Source organism: Myxine glutinosa, chromosome 5, assembly GCF_964187855.1.
Source record: "Myxine glutinosa chromosome 5, kmMyxGlut1.1, whole genome shotgun sequence".
Taxonomy (NCBI): domain Eukaryota; kingdom Metazoa; phylum Chordata; class Myxini; order Myxiniformes; family Myxinidae; genus Myxine; species Myxine glutinosa.
Window position 1 is genome coordinate 97,336,404 of NC_136265.1, and position 27,627 is coordinate 97,364,030.

Genomic DNA, 27,627 nt, shown 5'->3' on the forward strand with positions numbered 1-27,627 from the left:
CTCCCTCACACAGTCACACTCTCCGTGTCCATCTCTCCCTCATACACGCACACTCTCCGTGTCCATCTCTCCCTCACACACCCACACTCTCCGTGTCCATCTCTCCCTCATACACGCACACTCTCCGTGTCCATCTCTCCCTCACACACCCACACTCTCCGTGTCCATCTCTCCCTCACACAGTCACACTCTCCGTGTCCATCTCTCCCTCACACACCCACACTCTCCGTGTCCATCTCTCCCTCACACACCCACACTCTCCGTGTCCATCTCTCCCTCACACACCCACACTCTCCGTGTCCATCTCTCCCTCACACACCCACACTCTCCGTGTCCATCTCTCCCTCACACACCCACACTCTCCGTGTCCATCTCTCCCTCACACACCCACACTCTCCGTGTCCATCTCTCCCTCACACACCCACACTCTCCGTGTCCATCTCTCCCTCACACACACACACTCTCCGTGTCCATCTCTCCCTCACACAGTCACACTCTCCGTGTCCATCTCTTCCTCACACAGTCACACTCTCCGTGTCCATCTCTCCCTCACACAGTCACACTCTCCGTGTCCATCTCTCCCTCACACAGTCACACTCTCCGTGTCCATCTCTTCCTCACAGTCACACTCTCCGTGTCCATCTCTCCCTCACACACCACATTAAATATGATTTCTGCAAAACTCTTACTCTCCTCTAATTTTTGTTCTGCCTCCCATTCTTCCTTCTCTCCATCCGTTGCATTGACATTTGACTCTCCAATGTACCCAGACATGTTTGTTTTACATTCAGTGTCGAGGCTCGTGGAGGAGCTGGAACACAGAACGGATCAGGATACAGGAGAAGAAAAAGAAGAGGACCAACAGAAGGGGGGAGGAGGTCACTTCAGCAGCATCAATGAGGTAATGATGGACAACCCAGACAAAGGAGCTTGTCGTCGAACAACTGGGAATGAATAAACAACAACAACACCAACAACCCTTCAGCGCTGGAGAACTCTCAAAATACAAACGAGGGTGTACATTCTAGCTTGGCTTGTCCAACCTTCTTTTTCATTGTTTTTTTCAACGTTCGGTATTTTTGTGAAGAATTATTTTAATAAGATAGTAGGCTGGATAGAATGCTGTGGTGATAGACGCGAGAAGGAATGAGAGTGACACGAAAGGGTTTCGAAAGAAGTAAAATAAAATATGTAGAGAAGAAGAAGAGTTGTGCGTGCGTCGGTTGTGTATCCGGTCGTTTGCCCAGGTCTCCAGGGGTGCTGGTGCTGGGGGTGAGGAGGGATGGGGGATGGGGTGCTGGGTGGGGGTGTGGCGTACTGGGGGGGGGGGGGGGATGGGGGGTGGTGTATTGGGAGGGGGGTGGTGTATTGGGAGGGGGGTGGGGGGGAATGGGGGGTGGTGTATTGGGAGGGGGGTGGGGGGGAATGGGGGGGTGGTGTATTGGGAGGGGGGTGGGGGGGAATGGGGGGTGGTGTATTTGGGGGGGGGGGAATGGGGGGTGGTGTATTGGGAGGGGGGTGGTGGGGGTGGTGTATTGGGAGGGGGGTGGTGGGGGATGGGTGGTGGTGTTCTGGGGGTGGGGTGGTGTATTGGAAGGGTGGTGGAAGATGGGGGGTGGTGGAGGATGGGGGGTGGTGCTCTGGGGGTGGGGTGGTGTACTGGGGGTGGGGTGGTGTACTGGGGGAGGGGGTGGTGGGGGAAGGGGGGTGGTGCTCTGGGTGGGGGGGAGGAATGGTGGGGGGATATATTTTGTGGTCGACCAAATATATTTTGTGCTCTGATTGAATATATACTGTAAATCAGAACTCAACATGCATAAATAAAAAGGAACTGAGTGCAAATATATATTTATTTTAAAATATGAGTTGGAGCTGGATGGGAAGGTCAATACAAATTTATCAAAAACTGGATGGGATACTTGAACATCCAACCTCGCAGAGCAGACGTGCCCCCAATGCACCACCTGCTTTCGACTTCTGGCCGAGTTTTTATGTCATATCTAGTATTTTGTCCCTATCACGATCTCTATCTCGATTAATCATGTCAAAGTAACAAAAAAAAGTCCCGCTCATGAATACGGGTAAATCACCAATGTGTTTCTTAGGTTAGCTTTAAATATATAAACATCATGTAAAACAGCCTCCTCACTCTCTGCAGACCTGGACAAAATCATAGACTGGTCAAACAAGTGGAACACGTCTTTCAATCCTGACAAATCTCACACTCTCACTATGTCTCTCCGAAATGACCGACTGGACAACCCTGCCATCTACTTTCTCAACAATCCTCTCCAAGAAGTTCTGTCGCTCAAGCTTTTGGGTCTCACTGTGAGCCATGATCTTTCCGGGGAAAATCACATTTCCAAGCTGGCCTCCAAAGCCAGTCGCCAACTGGGCATCCTCCGTCGTGCGAAGTCCTTCCTTGCACACCTGAGCTCCTCACCACATACAAGGCTTTCCTCTGCAGCTCAATGGAATACTATTCCCCCCTCTGGGCCGGTGCTCCTGCCTCACTGTTACGGAATCCTCTACGATCTCCTGGTCTCGGTAACCTCCGAACCCCGAGAGGAACCCCGGCAGAAAAATTTACCCTGTGTTGAAAACAATAGTGAAACCACACCAATGATTATAAATGAACAAACTTGTATTGTAAATCACACACAGGTAATACGGTACAGCAAATGGCCATTAAGAGTGCACTCTATATATATCTTATATAAAGTCAAGTGACTCACTGCTCTGCCAGCAAATGAACGGACACTCCTCAATGTCTCTTTGACTTTTCCCAAGGCGAATGGGATTCGCTCCAGCGGTCGATGGAACGAAATCCGGTCGAAGCCCGAATCTCGCTCTCCAGTCGATATCCGAAGCGTGTACAGTGAGCAAGGGTGCTCTTCCCCCCAAACTACAACGGCGCCCTCCAGAGGCACACCTTCACCGCTCCCTCAGCAAACCGCAACGTAATTGGAGACGAAGCGGTCGCACCCACTCATCCCCGACAGACGGCAGGATGTTGGGGGTGACGATGACACGAAGCAAACGTTCACCGGTGTCCGAAGCACGGGTTCAAAATGGCTGACGGCTCTGGCTTGACCCGATGCGACGAGGCAAGGATTCGTCGGAATCTCGGCGCTCCAAATCTGTCTACGCAGATTTCTCCACTCCAGTGAATATTCTTATCGCTGGATGTCCCTTCCAGGAACTCAAAATCCCCTCGCGGCTGTCGGTAAACCTGGCTCGTTACGGAGCGCTGACGCCTCCTCTCCAACTTGGTTCGCTCTGCTTCTTCCTCTTCACCTCATTGTCTTCTCCTTCGGTTTCCTGTTTCACTTACAGTTATCCTTTTTAACTTTTGACAACCGTTCGTGAATAATAAACCTTGTGAAACTAATAATAATACATAATATCAGAAACATGTCCAGTGGTTGAAAACCACAATAACGGAAGTCACGAATCCGTAAGACTTCCTCCCCTCAAGAAAGAAAGTTTGAACACAGCGGAAACTTTCTTTGCATGCAAACTTTAACAAAAAAACAAAAGTAAATTCACAATCCAAATCATCAATTCCCGTGGGCAACAATTATCAAAATCTCAAAAATAAAGCAACAAAATTTCACACAACCCACAGAGATTTCCAAAGTTAATTCACTCTGGACAAAGCATCAGCAACGACATTGTCCCTGCCCTTTACGTGCTCAATTTCCCAGTTGGACTCCTGCAAAGCCAAACTCCATCTCATCCCCCTCTGATTTTACTTTTCGTTACTTTTGAATGAAGGTTAAGGGGTAGTAATCCAAAATCCCAAGTCAAGCAAAACTACAGCACTTTTCCCGGGAGGCCGAGCTGAAAGCCAGGTTCCATGATGGTTGGTGGTGAAGCCTGGAAGTATTCACTATATGGACGCCTTTAGGAACGTGGAGTTCACGGTTAGTCCGTGCAGGAAAGTTCACTACATGGACGCCTTTAGGAACGTGGCGTTCACGGTTAATCCGTGAAGGAATCTTGGCTCGGCGGCTCCGCAGCATTCAGTGCTTTAACTTCTCCGAACTTCCATAATAATTATGGTGGGACCGCTTGTCACTGTAGTCACATGAATAGCGGTCTCCTTCTCGGCCACTACTTTGACAATCCTTCCTTCGGGAGCTGCCGTAACTCTGGGAGCCTCCATAATAATATCGATTGCGGCCACCACCAAAACTACTACTCCGTGGTCCTCTTCTGTAGCTCCCACTACACCAATGAAATGCCTTCCCTACTGTTATGGTCCGACCCTCCAACTCCTTGCTATTCAGATCCCTTTCTGCATCTCTGGCGTCCTTTGAGTCTTCAAACGTGACAAAGCCAAACCCTCTTGACTTTTGTGTCTCCCTGTCTTTTATCAGCAACACTTCCAAAAGCGGTCCATATTTGCTGAAGGCAGACTCCAGAACATCTTCCTTTGTTTTGAAGTTCAGTCCCCCTACAAATAACTTGCGAAATTTGTCACCATCCCTAACTGGTGTGGTGTTATTTTCCCTACTGGGCTTTTTAACAACCCTCGGGTTACCATAAACTTGACCACCGGCCAAATCATTACCGATAACAACAGATACTCCCTCTACAGGAAGAGTGGCTTGTAAACCTACGGTGATCGGTCCTGACACCACATCGGACTCCAACTGGATGGCATGAAGTGGAGCTCTAACACATCCACCAATCCCCTGTAAACGAACACTATCACCAGTTGCTGTCTCCTCTGACAATGGCAAGATGCCTTCAAGCATTAACGATTGGTGTGCTCCGGTGTCCCTCAATACCCTAACAGGTTTCCGGGTAGTCGGGTCTCCATCAAGTGACACAAACCCCTTTGAAATAAATGGTTGGTCACCCTTTTGAGGGCGATTTCTCACACTTGCCATTGCATTCGGAGTTGTACTAGTCGAACTCCGCTCCTGATTTTCCTTTCCCAAGGCATAACAGTGGGACATCGTGTCCAGGTTTATGGCAAAAAGCGCAAGTAGGCCCGGAGGAGAACCTCGTGGTTTGTCTCGAGCCCCCCGGAGGATAAGTCTGCCTTGGACCTGTTGTCTTCTGATTTCTATAAGTCGTAGTCTCAGAGTGGTCCTCATAGTCATCTCGAGGCCGCCCCCCTGAATCTTCGTTCTCCGCACCAGATGCATCATAACTCTCCATGCGAATTCTAGGCGGGAAGTTAGGTTTATGGAACCTCATCCTGTGTGTTAAGGCAAAGTCATCTGCCATGGTTGCCGCCTCATACAACTTTGGTACTTTCCTTTCCTCCAGATGTACTTTAGTGTCCTCATGGACACACTGTTGGAATTCCTCCACCAGGATCAATTGTTGCAATAGTTCGAAGTCTTTCCCGACTTCTTTTGAATCACACCACCGATCAAACATGGTTTCTTTCATTCTGGCAAACTCCACATGGGTCTCATTCTCCCTCTTCCTGGCGTTCCAGAATTTTTGCCGGTAAGCTTCAGGGACCAATTCATAGGCTTTGAGAATGGTTTTCTTCACTATCTCATAATCTGCACATTGTTCAATCGGTAAAGCCGAATAAATATATTGAGCTTTACCCACCAGAACACTTTGCACTAATATTGTCCAGGACTCCTCCGGCCATTTTAGCATTTGAGCCACTTTCTCAAAGTGTAAAAAAAACTTGGCTACCTCCTTTTCATTGAAGGGTGGAACCAGCCTCACATGTCTGCCAACATCCCAGGTGTTTTGACTAGTTGTCGAACCAGTCGGCATGGGTGGTACCTCTCCCCATTCTCTCATTAACTCCAGCTCCTTGACTTTAATTTCCTGCTGACGCGCCAATTCACGGTCCTTTAACTCCCTTTCGGCTCTTCTCTCCTCTGCTTCGAGTTCTCTTGCAGCTCTCCTTTCCTCTGCTTTTTTCCCTTCTAACCTTTCCTGGAGTTATCTTTCCTGTACTTTTAAGCTTTCCTGGAGTTCTCTTTCCTGTACTTTTAACCTTTCCTGGAGTTCTCTTTCCACTCTCCTTTCCACTGTTTTTTTGCTCTTCTAACCTTTCCTGGCTCTTCAATTGCATCTCCGTTTTTTGGAGCTCCACACTTTCTTGTTCTTCTGGTAACCAATCCAAGGCTCCCTCTCTCCATGTTCCTTGTTCCACCACAGATTCTATCACCACTGTCTGTATCTCTGTTTTCTTCATTTTAGCTTGGACCTCCAAGCTAAAATGTTTGCCCAATATCAAGAGTTCCGATTTTAGTAACGCTCGGAACTGTGCCTCACTAGGGGTCGCTGTAAACTTCTCTGCGTCAAACTCCATGGTGATTATCCGTGAACACCTGTTAACCTTCACACATGAATTTTCCCCCCCCCCAAAAAAAAAAAAAATTTTTTTTTTGAAAGATTTGGGAATGTTGAACAAATTCCAAAATTGGAAAAATTGGAAATGCTAGGGAGTTCTATCCCGGACGATATTTAAGGAATTTTATATCCCGGACGAAGACCCAATTTTGAGCCCACGAGTTTCAATTGGACGAGCCCCCAATTTCTGTAATGGAATCCTCTACGATCTCCTGGTCTCGGTAACCTCCGAACCCCGAGAGGAACCCCGGCAGAAAAATATATGACCCTGTGTTGAAATCAATAGTGAAACCACAACAATGATTATAAATGAACAAACTTGTATTATAAATCACACACAGGTAATACGGTACAGCAAATGGTCATTAAGAGTGCACTCTATATATATCTTATATAAAGTCAAGTGACTCACTGCTCTGCCAGCAAATGAACGGACACTCCTCAATGTCTCTATGACTTTTCCCAAGGTGAATGGGATTCGCTCCAGCGGTCGATGGAACGAAATCCGGTCGAAGCCCGAATCTTGCTCTCCAGTCGATATCCGAAGCGTGTACAGTGGGCAAGGGTGCTCTTCCCGCCAAACTGTACAACGGCGCCCTCCAGAGGCGCACCTTCACTGCTCCCTCAGCAAACCGCAACGTAATTGGAGACGAAGCGGTCGCACCCACTCATCCCCGACAGACGGTAGGATGTTGGGGGTGACGATGACACGAAGCAAACGTTCACCGGCATCCGAAGCACGGGGTTCAAAATGGCTGACGGCTCTGACTTGAGCAGATGCGACGAGGCAAGGATTCGTCGGAATCTCAGCGCCCCAAATCTGTCGACGCAGATTTCTCCACTCCAGCGAATATTTTTATCGCCGGATGTCCCTTCCAGGAACTCAAAATCCCCTCGCGGCTGTCGGTAAACCTGGCTCGTTACGGAGCGCTGACGTCATGCCTCCTCTCCAACTTTGTTTGCTCTGCTTCTTCCTCTTCACCTCATTGCCTTCTCCTTCGGTTTCCTGTTTCACTTACAGTTATCCTTTTTAACTTTTGATAACCGTTCGTGAATAATAAACCTTGTGAAACTAATAATTATACATAATATCATAAACATGTCCAGTGGGTAAAAACCACAATAACGGAAGTCACGAATCCGTAACAAACCGCTCCCTCAGCGGGCATCAGCCGGCAAGATGTTCTGTCGCTCAAGCTTTTGGGTCTCACTGTGAGCCATGATCTTTCCTGGGGAAATCACATTTCCAAGCTGGCCTCCAAAGCCAGTCGCTGACTGGGCATCCTCCGTCGTGCGAAGTCCTTCCTTGCACACCTGAGCTCCTCACCACATCCAAGGCTTTTCTCTGCAGCTCAATGGAATACTGTTCCCCCCTCTGGGCCGGTGCTCCTGCCTCACACCTGGCTCGGCTTCACGCTGTTGAAACCAAATCTTTCAGAATCATTGGGATCTCCTGCGATGAAGCTAACTCCGAGGGCCTTTCACTTACTCACCGCAGGCAGGTTGGTGGTCTTTCTGTCTTCCACCGACTCCTCCTGCCTTGCTCCCCCAGCTCTCTCTGTGCTCTGTCCCCCAAATATTCCTGCAGGTCACACAAGATCTGCCACCAACCCTCTTATGGTTAAACTGCCAAAATCAAGACTCTATTCACTTTCACTCCTTCATTCCCCTTTTCTCCCGCCTCTGGAACAAACTCCCCCACTCCCTTCAATCCCAGTCCTCCCTCCAGGTCTTTAAAACAGCTGTTCACCACCATCTCTTATCTTCCCCCATCCAAAACCTTGATCTTTTCTACCCCTGCTAATTCACCCCAGATCCACTTTTTTTAAATTCCAACTTCTTTCCTGGAAGTCCTTGCTGTGTCCATATGTTTTACACCTCTCCCACCTCCCCCCAACCACGCCCCCCCTCCCACATTTCTCTTGATGTCCCTGCTCTCAAATGTTGTGTTTGTGTCCTTCCCCCTCTCTCCCCATCTTGTCTACTGCTCCCCTTATTATATGTTTTATGTGTCGGTTTGACTTTTTGTGGGATTAATGTTCGCTCTTTCACGAGACTCGATCTTGTGTATTAAAAAAAAAACAAAAAAAAAAAAACGATGGAATATGTTAAAGAAAAATTTGAAGAAGACGTTGTGGTCACAAATATACAAACATAACCACATTTAATTATAATGTAATAAAACATTTGCTTCATTATAATAAAAAAGTTCATTGAAACTTGAATAAGTCTATTAATTACATACTGTTGAAACCTGAGTACGTTGATTAATTACATCCTGTTAAAACCAGAGTCCGTCTATTAATTACATACCATTGAAACTTGACTGAGTCCGTCTATTAAATACATATTGTTGGATTATGAGTACAGTACGTCCATTAATTGCATGCTATTTAAACATGATTAAATGGGTCCTCTGGGTCTTTTGGTCCTTTGGGTCTTTTGGTCCTCCAGGTCTTTTGGGTCCTTTGGGTCTTCGGGGTCTTTTGGGTATTTGGGGTGTTTTGAGTCTTGAGTGTATTTTGGGTATTCAGAGTCTTGGAGGTCTTAAGAGTCTTGGGGGACTTAAAGTGTCAAAGGTCTGAGAGGTCAAAAGGTGCATTCCAACAGTATGTAATTAAGAGTTAATGGAATGTGTTTTTGGGCGTTATTTTAATTTGAAGAAGAAGAAGTTTTGGTCACAAATATACAAACAAACAAACATAACCATGTATGTTTGCTCTTTTGTCATAAGATTTACACTCTCTACTCTTTGGATCGAAGGTTAAGCGTGGAAGCAAAGGGAGACGCTGAATGACGCTGTTATGTTATGTGATGACGTCATCAATGAAACCCCTGAATGCAGAATCTGATCTTGATCTTTTGAAGGGGAGTAAATGTAAAACGGGAAATCTGAGGTAAACCAAAGGAGGTGAGGTTGAGGGAGGTAACAGAGGGGATTAGTGAGATATTAATTGTTACGGGGTCCTCACCGATCCCCTGGTCTCGGTAAACCTCCGAACCCCGAGAGGAACCCCGGCAGAAAAATATATTACCCTGTGTTGAAAATCAATAGTGAAACCACACCAATGATTATAAATGCACAAACTTGGATTATAAATCACACACCGGTAATACGGTACAGTAAATGGCCATTCAGAGTGCACTCCATATATATCTTGTATAAATAAAGCCAAGTGACTCACGGCTCTGCCAGCCAATGAACGGACACTCCTCAATGTCTCCATGACTTTTCCCAAGGCGAATGGGATTCGCTCCAGCGGTCGATGGAACGAAATCGGGTTGAAGCCCGAATCTCGCTCTCCCGCCGATATCCGAAGCGTGTACAGTGGGCAAGGGTGCTCTTCCCACCAAACTGTACAACGGCGCCCTCCAGAGACGCACCTCCACCGCTCCCTCGGCAAACCGCAACGTAATTGGAGACTAAGCGGTCTCACCCACTCACCCCGACAGACGGTAGGATGTTGGGGAGAAGACGACACGAAGCAAACCTTCACAGGTCCGAAGCACGGGGTTCAAGATGGCCGACGACTCTCTTGAGCCGATGCAACGAGAGAAGGATTCGTCGGAATCTCAGCGCCCCAAATCTGTCTACACAGATTTCTCCACTCCAGCGAATATTCGTATCGCCGGATGTCCCTTCCAGGAACTCAAAATCCCCTCGCGGCTGACGGTAGACCTGGCTCGTTACGGAGCGCTGACGTCACCGTCTTCCCCGACTTTGCGCGCTGCTTCTCCCTCTTCCTCTCATTGTCTTTTCCTTCGGTTTCCTGTTTCACTTACAGTTATCCTTTTTAACTTTTGATAACCGTTTGTGAATAATAAACCTTGTGAAACTAATAATAATACATAATATCAGAAACATGTCCAGTGGGTGAACACCACAATAACGGAAGTCACGAACCCGTAACATAATGGGTAATGTTGGTTGTAATCAGGACTGATATCACAGAATGGAGAAATGGTAGTAGAAGAAGAGAAGAAGGCCTTTTTAAGGCCATTTCCCCTCCTAGAGTGGCGGTTAGCCTTGCAGGCCCCATGACAATCATCGTGGTGCCCTTTTTGAGGCAATGTTTTTATGGCCGGATGCCCTTCCTGACGCCAACCCTTTAGTCGCCTCTTACGACACGAAGGGATACGGTGTACCTATTCTAAACCGGGGCACACACCGATATGATAAATGATCGTAATAAATATTAATTTCCTGATTAAACAACAATCAACAACAACAACGGCCGATTCGTTGCTTTGTTGTTGTTAAATGTGCACAAAGATATTGAGTTAGATATTGAGAGAGTTGTGGACATGTCTGCATGAAAACATCCACGAAATATGTCATTCATGAATCCTCTGTCTGATTAAATTGATTTTGTGAGACAATCACAGTGACGTCACACATCAACTTTATTGTACTAATTGTTATTATCGTTTCACTTTCCAGAGGAAGAATTGACTTGTTTTGATAATTATGTCATTTGTTTCATTATATGCAGGGTGTGCTTTTCATTCAATTGGATTTTTATGATGAGACAAAAATGAAAGTAAATGTCGAATTTCGAGTTTTTTTCATTGGAGAATTTATTTTCAAGTGTATTACATCGAATGAGGTGGATGGAGGTTAAATATTCACCCCTCTGTCTTTTTGTGAACAGGATATCTCAAAAAGTTGTGGACGGATACGGACGAAATGTACTGAACAGTTTGGGTTTGTTACAAGGAAGAAATGATTCAATTTTGGTGAAGATTCGGAACTGTGTCTGGATCCGAGAATTTTTAAAGTGATTCTTCAACATTGAGAGACGGGGGAAAAAAAGTATGTAGCACAATATCTCAAAAGTTTGTGGACAGATTCGGATAAAACTTGGTGGAGACGTGTGTCTGACAAGGAAGAAATGATTCAATTTTGGTGATTGTCTGAATCCAGATCTGAATAGGCGTTTTTCCCCCTTTTGCAGTGACTTCACAATTTAGTGAAAAGGCCAAAATTTCTAGCATGATATTTCAAAACGTTGTGGACAACTTGTGACAGCTCTAGGTGAATGAGTTGGTTTGGCGACAAGAACAAGCTTGGATTCTGGGCCAGGTTCGAATCCAGATCCTTCGGATACAAAATGTAGACTGTTCTGCCTGGTGGACGTATGTACAGTGCATTCAGAAAGTATTCAGACCCCTTCGCTTTGTTCACATTTTGTTATGTTGCAGCCTTAAGCTGAAATCGTTTAAATTCATTTTTTCCCTCATCAATCTACACTCAATACCCCATCATGACAAAGAGAAAACAGAACTTTAGAAAGTTTTGCAAATTTATTAAAAAGAAAAAACTGAAATATCGCATTGACATAAGTATTCAGACCCTTTGCTCTGACACTTGAAATTTAGCTCAGGTGCCTCCCATTTCTCTTGGTCATCTTTGAGATGTTTCTGCACCTTGATTGGAGTCCACCTGTGGTAAATTCAATTGATTGGACATGATTTGGAAAGGCACACACCTGTCTATATAAGGTCTCACAGCTGACAATGCATATCAGAGCAAAAACCAAGCCATGAGGTGGAAGGGACTCCCTGCAGAGCTCAGAGACAGGATTGTGTCGAGGCACAGATTTGGGGAAGCCTACAAAAAAAAATTCTGCTGCATTGAAGGTTCCCAAGAGCACAGTGGCCTCCATAATTCTTAAATGGAAGAAGTTTGGAACAACCAGGACTCTTCCTCGAGCTGGCTGCCCGGCCAAACTGAGCAATGGTGGGAGAAGGGCCTTGGTAAGAGAGGTGACCAAGAACCCGATGGTCACTCTGGCTGAGCTCCAGAGATCCTGTGTGGAGATGGGAGAAACTTCCAGAAGGACATCCATCACTGCAACACTCCATGGATCAGGGCTTTATGGCAGAGTGGCCAGACGGAAGCCTCTCCTCAGTGAAAGACAAATGAAAGCCCGCTTGGAGTTTGCAAAAAAGCACCTGAAGTACTCTCAGACTGTGAGAAACAAGATTCTGTGGGCTTTCAAGAATCAACTCAACAAGAGGCCGATACCAGGGTCATACTGCACTCTGTGTGCAGTGTCCAGAACGAGGAGGTGGACCGAATGATCATCCACACAAATGACACAGATATCATTGTTATATGCGTGTGCTATGCTGCAACGTTGCTGAAAGATTCGCCTGAACTGTGGGTTCAAACTGCACGAGAGAGCTATCTACGAATCCACAAGATTGCTGCTGCACTGGGACCTGCAAGCAGCCGAGGACTGACCTTCATTCACAGTCTGAGTGGACGAGACATCACCAGCTACCCCTACTTTACTGGGAAGAACATGTGGCTAATAAACAGAAGCCAGACAACCGACATCTCGGCATTGGAAGACTTTGCAGACAAAGATCAAGGTCCTCTTCGGATCAATGCAGATGTAATGAACCAGGCAAAAGAGCTTGTGGTCGCTGTACATACCAACAAGGGTGATAACTTCGAGGGTTCAGACCTTGGAAATCTCCGAGTTCACAAGTTTCTCAACAACAAGTCAACTCTGCTGTAGCTGCTACCGCCCATAAGAGAACGCATTCATTCCAACAACATCTCAAACGTGCGGCACTGGCGACTGCAATCAACAAGAGTGCTCACATTTGCAAGCCAAGTGTCAAACCATGTGAGGACTGCGGGTGGGCCGTGGATGATTGAAAGCTGGTACCAGTGCAATCCACACACCCGACCTGGCCACAGCAGATGATGCAGGCGATCTCCTGTGGCTGCACCAAGGGCTGCAACACAAACTTCTCCTGTGGCTGCACAGTGCACCAACACCAAGGGCTGCAACACAAACTGCTCATGTGGGAAGAAGAACATGGCCTATTATATAGACTGCCGCTGTCAGGGATCGAAAAATAAGTGCAGCCATGTCCACTACACTGCCATCTTTGACAGCAGCAGTGAATCAGAAAGTGATAACCAACAGCACCACAGAAATGCATCTTCTACATTTTTTATTTTATTTTATTGTACACAGAATCGAGGCTCGTGTAAGAGCTAACACAATGAACATGAAAACATGCACAGTGTTACGGATTTCTCACTTCCGTTGTTGTGGTTTTCATCCACTGTAAACATTTTTGATTCCATGTACTATTATTGTTGTCGTTTAAGGGATATGAAAAAAACCACCTTTAGAGGCCATTTTTTTCCCCGCAAGCGGGGGTTGGCCTTTTTCGGGGACCGTGGTTGTTGTTGTTTTTCGGTCCCCTTTTTGAAGCAATGTTTTACGGCCGGATGCCCTTCCTGACGCCAACCCTTTTTGCCGCCTTTAACGACAAACAGGGAATTACCAGTGAACTGGTACTCGATTAGCCGACCTCGGAAGGATGACAGGCTGAGTCAACCCCCCTGGCGTTAATTCAGCGATCGACCGGGATTTGAACCCAGGATCCTAGGATCCTAAGCCGGCACCCTAGCCGCTGGCCCAACACCAGGGTTGTTTAAGGGATATAGATATTACTATTTTCAAAAGGTAAAAAAAATTAATGTTTAAAACGAAATCGGAACCGGACGACGATGAAGATGAGGAGGAGAAGAAGGCGGAGCGAGTGAGTCGGGGAAGAAGCCTAGCTGCTCCGAGGTCTGGAGCAATCGTTGACGAAAGGAGGTCACTCGCGAACTTCGGGTTTCCCGGGAAAGGGATTCTTGCGACAGAGTTGTTATCGCTGTGACAGATCGGCCTGCGTGTCAGGTTTTGGCGGTTGATTCTGAGGAGAATCATCGTCATGCCGTTACGCCTCGAGAACGGGCCATCGGCCATTTCGACTCGGGCGCTTTGCACATCGCGCAAGGTTTTTCGCTTCGCTTCAACCATTTTCACTGCATCCAGACGTTTATCTGGTGTGTGTGTGTGTGTGTGTGTGTGTCACGTGGATTTTGAAGGTAAATCTGCGGTTCGCAGGTTTGGAGCCGTGAAACGTCCATACCCGAGGGTGTGATTTCTCAGTCGCCTCGAGGGCGCCTTTGGATCTCCCCGTCGCCTTGAGGGCACCTTTGCGCGGCTTTGGCCGCGTGACTGTGACTGTCATCCGAACGGGATTCTGGTCTCGATTGGACATCGTTCTGACGATCGCTGGAGCGGATCGACTTGGGCTTGATGCCGGAATAGAGACATTGGGGAATGTTCTTCTTTTCACTCACTTGGAGCACAGTGAGTTATATTGTACGAACCTGATGGTGCCATCATAGGAAATATATATTGGTTGTACAATTGATTACTATTGTTTTTGTACTGTTATTCTTGTGTGATCTTAATACAATATTTGTTTGTTGGTAACAATTGATGTGGCTTCACCATGGATCTTTGACATACAGAATAACACATTTTTCTGCCGTGACTCCTCTCGGGGCTCGGAGGTACACCGTGACCGGGGGTTGGGGAGGAGCACGTAACAACAGACACATAAAACATACAATGAAGGGAGCGAGAGACAAGAGGGAGAGAGAGGGAAGCACACAAGCACAACAACAGAAGAGAACAGGGATGTCAGTAGATCTGTGGGAGGGGGAGGTCTGGGGGAGGAGTGAGGGGTACACGGAAAAAGCAAATGAACAACAACAACAACAACAACATGCATTTTAAGGGCATTTTCCCTGCTAAAGCGGTGGTTCGCCTTGCGGCCCCCATGACAATCTTCTCCATTTTGCCCTATTTTCTGCATCTCTCCTTTTGTTAATCTTTAGCCAAGTCTTTCTCGGTCTTCCCCTTCCTCTACTTCCTTCTACATTCATTTCCATCACACTTCTCAAACAGTCACTTTCATTCTTCCTCAACACATGACCAAACCATCTCAACCTGTTCCTCTTCACAGCATCAATCACAGGCTCTATTCCCATCATCTTTCACAATTCATCATTTGTCTTCCTCTCTCTCAACGATACTTGGCACATCCACCGAACCATTCACATTTCCACCCTTTCCAGCCTTCGTTGCTGCTCTACATTCATGACCCATGTCTCGCTCCCATAAATCAAAACACTTCTCACACATGCAGCATACACCTTTCCCTTCAGCTTCAACGACACTCCCCTGCTCATCAGCATGCCACTCAGTTCCCGAAAGTTTTTCCATGCACATCTCACTCTCGCAACTGTTGCCGAGTCTGATCCACCTTCTCCATTCAGCATGTCTCCGAGGTAGCAAAATGTTTTCACACCTTCCAGCTTCACGCCATCTCCAAGATCCAAGTCAACATTTCCTCCATCTGCAGCTCCCTCTGTGCACACCTTACATTTGAATGTAGCTGCCACACTGGTTAATGACCCTCTCAGACCACTACATTTTTGATGAACCCACTCAGCGCACATTGTACATTGAATTGAGTTCACTCCGACACCCTTCCTGCACACAGCACATGGCCACTTCCCAGTTCTTTCCACCTCACCACATGCTTTACCACTTGCCATCACCTTCGTCTTTCCTATATTCACCTTCAGACCTTTCGTCTGAATTCTTGAATAAAACGTTTTTGAAGCTGCCAGCATCTAGCTTCCTTCATTACCTCACCTTCTTCAAATGGATTCTTCTTCTTTGCAAATGCATGCATGATCTTAAATTAAGCAATCGTAGCTGCTCTAACTTTTACCTTCCTTGCGGGTCGTTTTTGGAGGGTACTCACTTGCAATCCTCTCGTGGTGTGTGTTAAAATGATGTTCTTTGTTGCTTCTCTTCACCACATTTACATGTCCATTACAATTTAACCACACACTTTCTGTTGGAGTTTAAAATATGAAAATTATTCTTCCCACTCATCTTTAAAGTTGTCATTGAACGTTATCAACTTAATCTTTGGAGGTCCTTGCTCAAGTTCCAACATTATAAAATTTAAAAACGTATAAAATTTAAACTACATGTAGGTACTGTTGAATCAAGGTACTCAATGTGGAGGAAACATCAGGAAGTTTGTATGTTTATTGCCTCTTTAAAGGTTCACCCATCATGTAACCTCAGGTGTGCTGTTTGACGGATTCCTGTCGTGTGCCGCCAGAAGCGGAACAGCTGACTGTGCTCGGGAGTGGAATGAAGATTGAGGAGCTGGAAGGATCTTCTGTAATTCTGCAGTTAAAAATAGATGATGTGTACTCTTTGGGTCTGGAAGAGGAGCAAATGGACCAGACAAATGGTGAGTTGTGCGATTGCCATCATATTTGATAACATCACTCGCTCCTGACTTAGGTTATGATCTGAGATGGTGCTAATCAGCTGTCTTGAAGAGTTGGAGGGTAGAAAGAGATTGAAGAGAATGTGGAAGTTGGTTCCACTGTTGGTTCCACTGTTTGTTCCACTGTTTGTTCCACTGTTTGTTCCACTGTTTGTTCCACTGTTGGTTCCACTGTTTGTTCCACTGTTGGTTCCACTGTTTGTTCCACTGTTGGTTCCACTGTTTGTTCCACTGTTTGTTCCACTGTTTGTTCCACTGTTTGTTCCACTGTTTGTTCCACTGTTTGTTCCACTGTTTGTTCCACTGTTTGTTCCACTGTTTGTTCCACTGTTTGTTCCACTGTTTGTTCCACTGTTTGTTCCACTGTTTGTTCCACTGTTGGTTCCACTGTTTGTTCCACTGTTTGTTCCAATGTTGGTTCCACTGTTGGTTCCACTGTTGGTTCCACTGTTGGTTCCACAGGCGGAAGGAGTGGAGCAAGTACTGATCCTGGATTTGGGTAGTTTCACCAGAACGGGGTTTCTGGTGGACTGAGTGTTCTATGCATAAACCTGTGGAGAGTGGGGGGTGGGGCAGGATGATGCCATAAGGTTCTTTTTGAGAGAGAGACAGTGAGAGTGTTGTATTTGCCAGAATTGAAAAGACATTCGAAGTGTTTGAGTTGCCTGTGATTTTATCAGTTCTGAAAAGAGGGAAAAATGCTTCTGCCTGTTTTTCTGGGGAATGAGGGATGTCACGGCAGAAATTGGAGTCATCATCCAAGAGATAAAGAGGATTTTCCAGAGATTCAGAGAGATTTGTGATGAATCAGTGGACTGGGCCCAGCACTCTGGCACTCCATCTTTGACAAGGAAAGCAGGTGAAAGGATTCCGGTGAGAGGCACACGTTTTATCGAAGAGTAGAGGAAATCTGTAAGCCATGTGTGGAGGTGGCTTTGGTTTGCCATATGCGGAGAGTTTGGAGAGCAAGATGAGGTACCAGACTGGAAAGAAAGCTCGAGATCTGTTGAGAGATGGCCCTTTGCTCATGTGCCATTGAGGGCCTCCATTGTTGGGAGAGCAGAAGCTGAGACCTTTACTGTGTCAAGCTCCATGTGAGTTATTGCACAGCTGCAGGCATTTCGAGGTAGCACAAGAATGAAAACCCCAATGCTCCAAGCTCACATCAGCTGCTGGATTGGTTTCATCACTGATGTCGACTGAATGTTTTTCTGTGGAGGAATTCAGGTCCTTCAGTCTTCATTTCGTGTGCAACACTTGGCTCTTGGTTTGCAGCATTGTTGGAAATCCGGCTTTGGTATTCTATTAAGCTGTTGGCCTCATCATTGTCAAGCTGTTAAGCTGCCACATTCTGTCATTGAGTTTTCCATGAGGGTTGACTTTTGAGACAACAACTTGTCACATGTTGAGTCTAAATTGTATTTAATTTGATAAATAACGCAGGTTGGGGAAAAAATATTTTTCTTTGCCTTTAGTTTGGTTGTTGAGATAATGGGTGGTGGTCTTCTTCTTCATTTGTATGCAGCAAAAGGCTGTGGAGTAGCATCATTCGCTGAGGGCATGGCTGTGCGGCTGATGCAATGCTCTCTGCTGATGATGGATAGGAATTTGGAAGTTGGCCATGGTACCGGCGATAGCTGAGGTACTCTTCGTGAAGGACACTGGGATCTTTAATGTCCATCCGAGGGACGGCATCCATGTTTATGCAACACGCTTCCTGTGAAACACCGGGATGATCGTTTATAGCACATTTTTTTATTCAAACCCAGGCTAAGCAGCTCAGAGGTGAGTCTGCATACCTTTAGGCCATCTTGTCAGCCTGGGTGGTGGTGAAAATCCCACTGAAGCTGTGGTCGGGTATGAAACGTCTCGAACATTGAGGAAGTTTGTACAGAACGTAATGCTTTGATATCGTTATGTTTTACAATGCTATTCCAATGGGAAAATGTTTTATTTTCTTTCTTCAAGGAAGACCTCAAATGAATGATTTTGATGCAATATTTATGCTGCTATTTTGAGAGTGTGGAACCAGCTACTGTATGTAGATGACACAAGACCTGGAAGAAAAGTTTTTTTTGTTTTTGTTTTTTTGAATGCCTGCATTGAATAAAGGTTGCTTGTTATTCCAGATTTATTTGAGAAAGTGGAAGTGAAAACTGAGCATGACATTGATGTCCACCTGGATCTACCAGAGGCAAATGACTCTGAAGCTTCTTTCTTCGAGAGCCATCACCATGGAGGTTATAATCAATGCTTCCACATTTTGCTTTGGACAATGTGATGATGAACTACTATAAAAACCCATACAACAACAACAACAACAACAGGCATTTTAAAGGCCATTTTCCCTGCAAGAGCGGGGGTTAGCCTTGCGGTCCCCATGACGATCTTCTCCATTTTGCCCTATTTTCTGCATCTCCCCTTGTTTAACCCCCTTGCCCGCATTTCTTCTTCGACCATCTTTAGCCAAGTCTTTCTCGGTCTTCCCCGTCCTCTACTTCCTTCTACATTCATTTCCATCATTCTTCTCAACCAGTCGCTTTCATCCTTCCTCAACACATGACCAAACGATCTCAAACTGTTTCTCTTCACAGCATCAATCACAGGCTCTATTCCCATCATCTTTCGCAATTCATCATTTGGCTTCCTTTCTCTCAATGATATTCCACACATCCACTGAACCATTCGCATTTCCACCCTTTCCAACCTTCGTTGCTGCTCTACGTTCATTACCCATGTCTCGCTCCCATAAATCATAACACTTCTCACACATGCAGCATCCACCTTTCCCTTCAGCATCAACGACACTCCCCTCCTCATCAGCATGCCACTCAGTTCCCGAAAGTGTCAGAAGAATGCCGGCCACGGACGTTCGCACCGCGTACTGAAGTGTTTGCGCCACTTGTTTAGTCGGCGCGGCGAGTCTCACCAAGGTCGAGCTCTCAGCTCGGGGCCCACGGAAAGGGGCGATCCCCATCAAAGTCAGGCGAGGCGCGCCGTTCGTACCGCTGGCTCGGAGATAAGCACATTAATCGTCGAGCGGGCTCGCTTGCCCCGCGACACTCGGCAAACTTTTGCAAAATGTCCCGTCTTTGTGCACAAATGACCGCATCTTTAGCAGGGCAAACAAACCTGGGATGATTCCGATTCCCACAGAAATAGCACGTGGCGTTACTTCCGGACTTGGGTCCAGCTGCAGCGGCCACCGTCAAGCCCGGTTCGGGCTCCTCGGGAGTGGCCGCGGTCTCAGATTCCGGCGGAGGTGCCGAGGCTGCCTCCATGAGCTCGGCGGTAGCTCTCTCCGGTCGAGTCTGTCGAGATGTCCCCACAGTGACGTATGGGTGTTCATACACGTCGGATTGTTCCCGTGCTTCGGTATACACGTGAGATAACCGGAGTGTTTTGGCTAGTATCAAATCGGCTTCTTCAAGTAGTCTCTGTCTGACGACCGGGGACCAAAGACCTGCGATGAAAGAATCGCGGACATGGTCATCACAGACTTGTTCATGAGTGCGTACCACAGGGGTACTCTCCTTCAGGAGGCATCGGAGGTCTTGAGCAAATTGATCTAAAGTCTAAATGGGCTGTTGTCGTCGAGTCGCAAGCAAATGTCGTGAATAGACCAGGCTTCGTTGTTTTATGTAGATACGCTTCAGCTCAGCCACAGCTGCATCGAACGTCTCACATTGTTCAATTGCCATGTACACGGCATGGTGCACCTTTGATTGCAGAACAGCGAGTTTTGTTTCATTGGTGACGGCCTCCTGAGTATTGAACTGGTTATTCAAGATTTTCAGCCAATGTGTCAGTTCGGCGGCCGCGTCCGTCGCCTGAGGGTCTGCACCGAAGATCGGCACTTGGATCATCTTATGAGCCATGTCATTCGCGTTCGTGTCCCATTCTCATTCAAGACGAAGAGACGAATTTGCATTAATTGTTGTCAAAAGTCAAATCCACAACATTGTCCCAATGGTAGGTTTAATGCAAATTCGATCTCTGGCAACACCTGTAAAAATAGGATCATGCAATATATCAGGATTATATAATCAAGGAGAAGTCCAGCAATTAACAATCAGTGCAAGCAAGCCTGGATCATCTACATATATGCACCATTCGAGTCTATGCTGTCACACAGATTATATGTCACAGGAATGATCCGGAGCGATGGTTGTCCGAGTTCTTATAGACGCCTCTCAGTGGTTGGAGAGAGCATAACACCTGGGTTCAACTTAGGTACAATTTCATGACACTCAGCCTCTCTTTTAATGCCTCCCTCACTGTCACCTCTTTCAACCTCCACACCTTCATTCTCGGTTGGTACTTCACCCGCCGAGCTCTCCTCGCACCTTTCAACCTTATGTCGCAGACAACCAAGTGGTTCTGTGAAACAGCCTCCTCCCCCGGGATCACCTTTGTGTCCCGGAGGTGCCCCCTATCTCGCCTACGCACCATCAGGAAGTCAACGGTTGTCGTCGACCCACCTGACGTGTATCTAACAAGCTTATTATCCTCTTTCTGGAACTGAGTATTACAAATCAACAAATCATGTTTTAGTCAGTGTCATATACGGCTTTATTCTTCCAGGTGAGCAATAATTTTCGAATTCCAACAAATATGCTGGGTCAATGCGTCCTTGGTCGTTGTAGTAATACAAACCGAGATGGTTTCATACGACACCAGTAACCAATGGCTGAAGGATCTGAGGATTGCTATAAATCGGACATGTTACGTTTATAGGGGTGGGCAGTGATTACCTTAGTCCAGGTAGAATTGCAGAGGTAGTGTGCTCTGACTGTCGTGGAAAAGAAGAAACTCCATGTTTCATAAGTAGGGATCCGGCAGACCGTATGTCGTGTAAGCGCGTATCTTCGTTCCCATCACAAGGGGTGGGGTTATGTTAATTAGCTTGGGATTTTGGGTAATTAATCCCCTGTATGTAATGGCCTCTGTTCCTCTGTTCCTTATGACACCAGCAGCACACACACAAGCAGGAAATCCCACATTTATAGCACGAAATAAAAGCGACCGGAACTGGGACATTCAACTACCGCTGGTGCCGCAGCCGTCACATCGCAACTCAAGCAGGCAGGTCCGGGAGGCCACGTCCAGAAGAAGAGTGATTGGTCCAGGATTGATTGGCTCAAGGACTGCTAAGATGGGACTATAGGTTTGGTGGAGCAGGCACGGATGATGTCAGAGCCTTGAGTATAAAAGAACGCTCACCCTGATGTTTTCTCTCTTATTCTCTTGACGTCCTCCTGTGGTATCCATGAAAACTAGCCAAAACCTGTGGAACATCCACGGAAGGGAGGATGTGGTGTATGGATAGAGTGTACCATTATGGATGGCATAGGGGATTTGCTTGTCCGAGTAAGAGTTAGGAAGAAAGATGAGAATGAAGAGTGCGTATATGAACAACGTATTTATTGCAATCTACTTAAATGACAACGCTACGATATACTTTTGAAAAATGAATGGATTCGTAATAGGAATCGGCATAGCACCACTCTGGGATTGTCCACTCAGTGGACGGCTTGCTGTCGCCTTCACCTGTCCAATCAGCGGACGGCTTGCTTCGCCTTCACCCAGCAGACGCCAATACGATGGCGTCGTAAGATGGCGTCGTATCGGCAGTTAATCGGATGCTTTTGGGCCCCAACGTCGGCTAATTCAGATTTTTCGAGTATGCCTGTACGTGATAAACAAAGAGCGCGGTTCGTAGATCGTAAATCCATTAGTGCCGTGGGCATCGGGTCACTGGGTGTGGCGTAAAAGGGATAACAAAGTCGAGTCCTTACGCTATTATCCATGAAAATCTCCATGCATGGCTTGCAGACTTCCTCTCTGGTCGTCGCAAACGTGTGGCTCTGAATGGTTTTCTCTCATATCCCCTTCCTGTTCAGGCTGGAGTTCCCCAAGGCAGTGTTCTGGGCCCTGTGCTTTTTCTCATCTTCGTCAATGATCTCTCCTACTCTCTAAAAAATCCTCTCTATCTCTTTGCTGACGACTCCACTCTCTGCCGCTCCATTCCTCATCCCTCAGATCGGCAGTATGCAGCCTCCTCACTGTCTGCAGACCTGGACAAAACCACGCACTGGTCAAACAAGTGGAATATGTCTTTCAATCCTGACAAATCTCACACTCTCACTGTCTCTCCGAAAAGACCGACTGGACAACCCTCCCATCTACTTTCTGAACAATCCTCTCCAAGAAGTTCTGTCACTCAAGCTTTTGGGTCTCACTGTCTGCCATGATCTTTCCTGGGAAAACCACATTTCCAAGCTGGCCTCCAAAGCCAGTCGCCAACTGGGCATCCTCCGTAATGTGAAGTCCTTCCTTGGCACACCTGAGCCCCTCACCACATACAAGGCTTTCATCCGCAGCTTAATGGAATACTGTTCTCCCCTCTGGGCTGGTGCTCCTGCCTCACACCCAGCTCGACTTCACGCTGTTGAAACCAAATCTTTCAGAATCATTGGAATCTCCCGCGATGAAGCTAACTCTGAGGGCCTTTCACTCACTCACCGCAGGCAGGTAGGTAGTCTTTCTGTCTTCTGCCGACTCCTCTCCGGCCTTGCTCCCCCAGCTCTCTCTGTGCTCTGCCCCCCAAATATTCCTGCAGGTTAGACAAGATCTGCCAGCAACCCTCTTATGGTGAAACTGCCAAAATAAAGACTCTCTATTCACCTTCACTCTTTCATTCCTCTTTCCTCCCACTTCTGGAACAAACTCCCTCCCTCTCTTCAATCCCACTCCTCCCTCCAGGTCTTTAAAACAGCTGTTCACCACCATCTCTTATCTTTCCCCATCCAAAACCTTGATCTTTTCTACCCCCGTTAATTCACCCCAGATCCACTTTTCTGAAATACCGACTTCTTTCCTGGATGTCCGAGCAGTGGCCATGTATTTTTTTTACCTCTCCCACTCCCCACTCCCCCCTCCTCCCCTTCCCACGCATCCTCCCCCCAAGCCCTCTACCTCCCACAGATCTCCCCATGTCCCTGCTCTCAAATGTACTTGTGTGCTTCCCCCTCTCTCCCCATCTTGTCTCCCGCTCCCTTTGTTTCGTCTTATGTGTCCATTGTTTTTTTTTTTGGCATTTATGTTAGCTCTTACACGAGCCTCGATCTTGTATACAAAAAAAAAAATCAGCTCCATCAGCAAACTCCAAAATCCTTTTACCTTCTCCATTTCTCACACCATATCCGTAACCCTCATGAACTCCCTCAAAACCGTCCATACTCCTTCCCACATGTCCATTTAGGTCTCCTCCTACCACGACATCTTCCTTATCTTTCACGTTTTCCATCAGCTTCTCTATAGCACACCAGAACTTGTCCTTCTCTTCATCGCTCCGACCAACCTGCGGAGCATATCCCGAAATGACGTTCACCACGAGCTTTCCAATCATCATTTTCACCATCATCAACCTATCACTCACTCTAGTCACACTCACCACACTGTCTACAAACTCCTCAGAAAACAGGACACCAACACCATTCATGCCTTCTGGGCATCCTTGCCGCACAAACTTGTATTTCTGTCCCTGCCTACCCTTCACCATTCTCACACCACTTCCCTTCCATCTTTCTCCTGCACACAACATATGTCCACTCTTCTTCTGACCAATACTTCCACCACTTCTCCTGATCTCCCTGTCATTGTCCCTACATTCCATGTCCCAAACCTCAGAAACCGATCTCCACGTCGGGCATCAGACTTTTCGTCGTTATAAATGGAGTGATTGCCACCCTTACTTTGATCGGGTTCCCCACCTTGAGTTTTGACGAGAGGGAGTGGGGTCCCCCACGGGGTACTTCGGGCTGTACCCTGCCCATATCTAGTTGTAATTGTCATGGTTCTCGTTTTGAGGCAATGTTTTTATGGCCGGATGCCCTTCCTGACGCCAACCCTTTTAGTCGCCTCTTACGACATGCAGGGATACGGTGTACCTATTCTAAACCGGGGTACACACCGGTAATTAAAAAAAAAACACACCGGTAACACTTTAAAAACCCATACGTTATGATTTAATTGTTTGAAAAAACATTTCCACTCTGGAGTAATTTCTCAAATATCCATTATCTCCATCGTAATGTGAAAGATTTGAACCAAATATTTGATTAGAATATACCTTGTTACCTCCGCCACCAGAGGTGGATGGAGGTTATGTTTTCACCCCTGTCTGTCTGTCTGTAAATATCTCAAAATGTTATGGTTGGATTAGGACAAACCTTGGTGGACAGGTTGGGTGTGTGATGACTCGATGAGGACAGGCCGATTAGATTTTGGTTGAGGTCTGGATGCAGTACCTGCCTATCATGCGTTTCACATGCAAATCCACATTTATAAAAGCTGTTAATTTAATAAAATAAACACATGACTTGTCACTGATAATTGAATCGATTTATCCCAAAGTTTGAATATCAATGGAAAAACCCAAAGTTTTGAACGGTATTTTAATGTATATTTACATAAAGAATAATTTTTTACTTTTATGAAGTGGAACAAATACAAATGTTCATGTTGGACTTGGTTGCGTTTGTCAGAATGATATTACAAGTATTGAACAGAATCTGATTTATTTTTTACAGGTCTTGTGATGCTGTATTTACAGGTGAATCCACGGAATCTACAAGGGAGACTGCACTTCATTTTACGAACGACGCAGCCACACGCCAGGAGGACTCGCCAAATGAAATGAACAACAGGACTTTTTACAAACACGAAAAACCTCAGAAGGAAATGGTTGCAGAGAATAATTTCTGTAAGGCTCACAAAGGAAAGAAAACATCCGCCATTAAAAAACACATGAGAATTCACAACGATGAACGCCCATACAAATGCGCAAATTGTGGAAAATCTTTCAATCAATCATCCACCTTAAAAAGGCACATGAGAATTCACAACGATGAACGCCCATACAAATGTACAAATTGTGGAAAATCTTTCAATCAATCATCCACCTTAAAAAGGCACATGACAATTCACAATAATGAACGCCCATACAAATGCACAAATTGTGGAAAATCTTTTAATCAGTCATCCAACCTTAAAAGACACATGGCAATTCACAATGCTGAACGCCCATACAAATGCACAAATTGTGGAAAATCTTTCAAACAATCTTCCCACCTTAAATCACACATGGCAATTCACAATGCTGAACGCCCATATAAATGCACAAATTGTGGAAAATCTTTCAAACAATCTCCCCACCTTAAATCACACATGGCAATTCACAATGCTGAACGCCCATGTGAATGCACAAATTGTGGAAAATCTTTTAAATGCTCATACAACCTTAAAATGCACATGGTAATTCACAACGGTGAGCGCCCATATCAATGCACAAGTTGTGGGAAATATTTTAATCGATCATCCACCCTTAAAAGACACATTGCAGTTCACAACGGTGAGCGCCCATATCAATGCACAAGTTGTGGGAAATATTTTTATCGTAGATCCCGCCTTAAAACACACATGGCAATTCACAATGCTGAACACCCATACAAATGCACAAATTGTGGAAAATCTTTCAAACAATCTTCCCACCTTAAATCACACATGGCGATTCACAATGCTGAACGCCCATATAAATGCACAAATTGTCGGAAATCTTTTAAATGCTCATCCACCCTTAAAACACACATGGCAATTCACACTGATGAACGCCCATATCGATGCACAAATTGTGGGAAATCTTTCAATCAATCATCCACCCTTAAAAGACACATGGCAATTCACACTGATGAACGCCCATACAAATGCACAAATTGTGGAAAATATTTTAATCATACATGGAACCTTAAAAGACACATGCAAATTCACAACAGTGAACGCTTTGACAAATGCACACTTGTGGAAAATCTTTAAAGTATTCATCCACCCTTGAAAGACACATGGCAATTCACAAAAGCTAAACGCCCTTACAAATGCACAAGTTGTGGAAAATATTTTAATCATTCATCCAACCTTAAAGGACATGGAAATTCACAATGGTGAGCGCCCTTACAAATGCCCAAGTTGTGGAAAATATTTTAATCATTCATCCAACCTAAAAGGACATGGAAATTCACAATGGTGAACGCCCTTACAAATGCCCAAGTTGTGGAAAATATTTTAATAATTCATCCAACCTTAAAAGAGTCCCTGGTGTCCCTGGTGTTGGGCTAGCGGCTAGGGTGCCAGCTTAGGATCCAAGGATCCTGGGTTCGAATCCCTGTCGATCGCTGAATTAACGCCAGGGGGGTTGACTCAGCCTGTCATCCTTCCGAGGTCGGCTAATTGAGTACCAGTTCACTGGTAATTCCCTGCTTGTCGTAAAAGGCGACAAACAGGGTTGGCGGCAGGAAGGGCATCCGGCCGTAAAACATTGCTTCAAAAAGGGGACCAAAAAACAACAACAACCACGGTCCCCGAAAAGGCCAACCCCCGCTTTGCGGGGAAAAATGGCCTCTAAACGGTGGTTTTTTTATCCAACCTTAAAAGACACATGAGAATTCACAATGGTGAGCACCCATACAAATGCACAAGTTGTGTAATATCTTGTTGTCAGTCATGCAACCATAAAAGGCACATGAGAATACACGATGGAGAATGCCTCTAGAAATGTACACTGCATGAAGTTTTTATTCGCTCCTCTAACTTTAAAATATATATGAATTTGCAATGGGGAGAAAGAATATTACAAAGAAGAAAAATGCACATACTGTATTCTGTAAATGTAAAATCTGTGGGGAAAAAAAATAAAATAATGGTGAGCGAGGATTTCCACAGTTTTTCAATTGTATGGATGGACACTCTCTTTGCTTGCTTATCACAAACTACTCCATGTATAACAACATAATATTAGATATGAACCAATTGTTTAGCCCAGCTTCTCATTTCGCATGTGCAGGGAAACAACATCATCTCTGACACGAGACCATACAAACGCAGAAGTTGTAGAAAATCTATGAATTGGACACCCCACCTGAAAATGCACCTGAAAATTCACAATGGAGAACAAGGAGATTGCAACCAAAGCGAATTTCCATACAAATGCAAAAATAGTGGACATTCGTTTGTCAAATAATGTGAGCTCATGTTCTGACAGTTTTTTTG

At 45.9% G+C, this 27,627-nt stretch overlaps 1 protein-coding gene across 4 annotated transcripts; it reads left to right on the plus strand.

The window, feature by feature from the left end:
* Positions 1-1,179: 1,179 nt before the first annotated feature.
* On the plus strand, positions 1,180-27,603 carry LOC137428447 (uncharacterized). Of its 4 annotated transcripts, none has more exons than XM_078777197.1 (5): positions 1,180-1,263; positions 14,262-14,510; positions 16,311-16,482; positions 18,651-18,761; positions 25,139-27,289. In XM_078777197.1, exons 2-5 carry the CDS (start codon positions 14,481-14,483, stop codon positions 26,395-26,397), a joined length of 1,572 nt encoding a protein of 523 aa, XP_078633323.1. In that variant the 5' UTR covers positions 1,180-1,263; positions 14,262-14,480; the 3' UTR covers positions 26,398-27,289. The 4 variants fall into 4 exon arrangements, with proteins under 4 accessions (XP_078633323.1, XP_078633324.1, XP_078633325.1 ...); XM_078777198.1 differs by having other exon boundaries at positions 1,194-1,272; positions 16,348-16,482; positions 25,139-27,603; XM_078777199.1 differs by having other exon boundaries at positions 1,194-1,263; positions 16,348-16,482.
* The last annotated feature ends 24 nt before the right edge of the window (positions 27,604-27,627 follow it).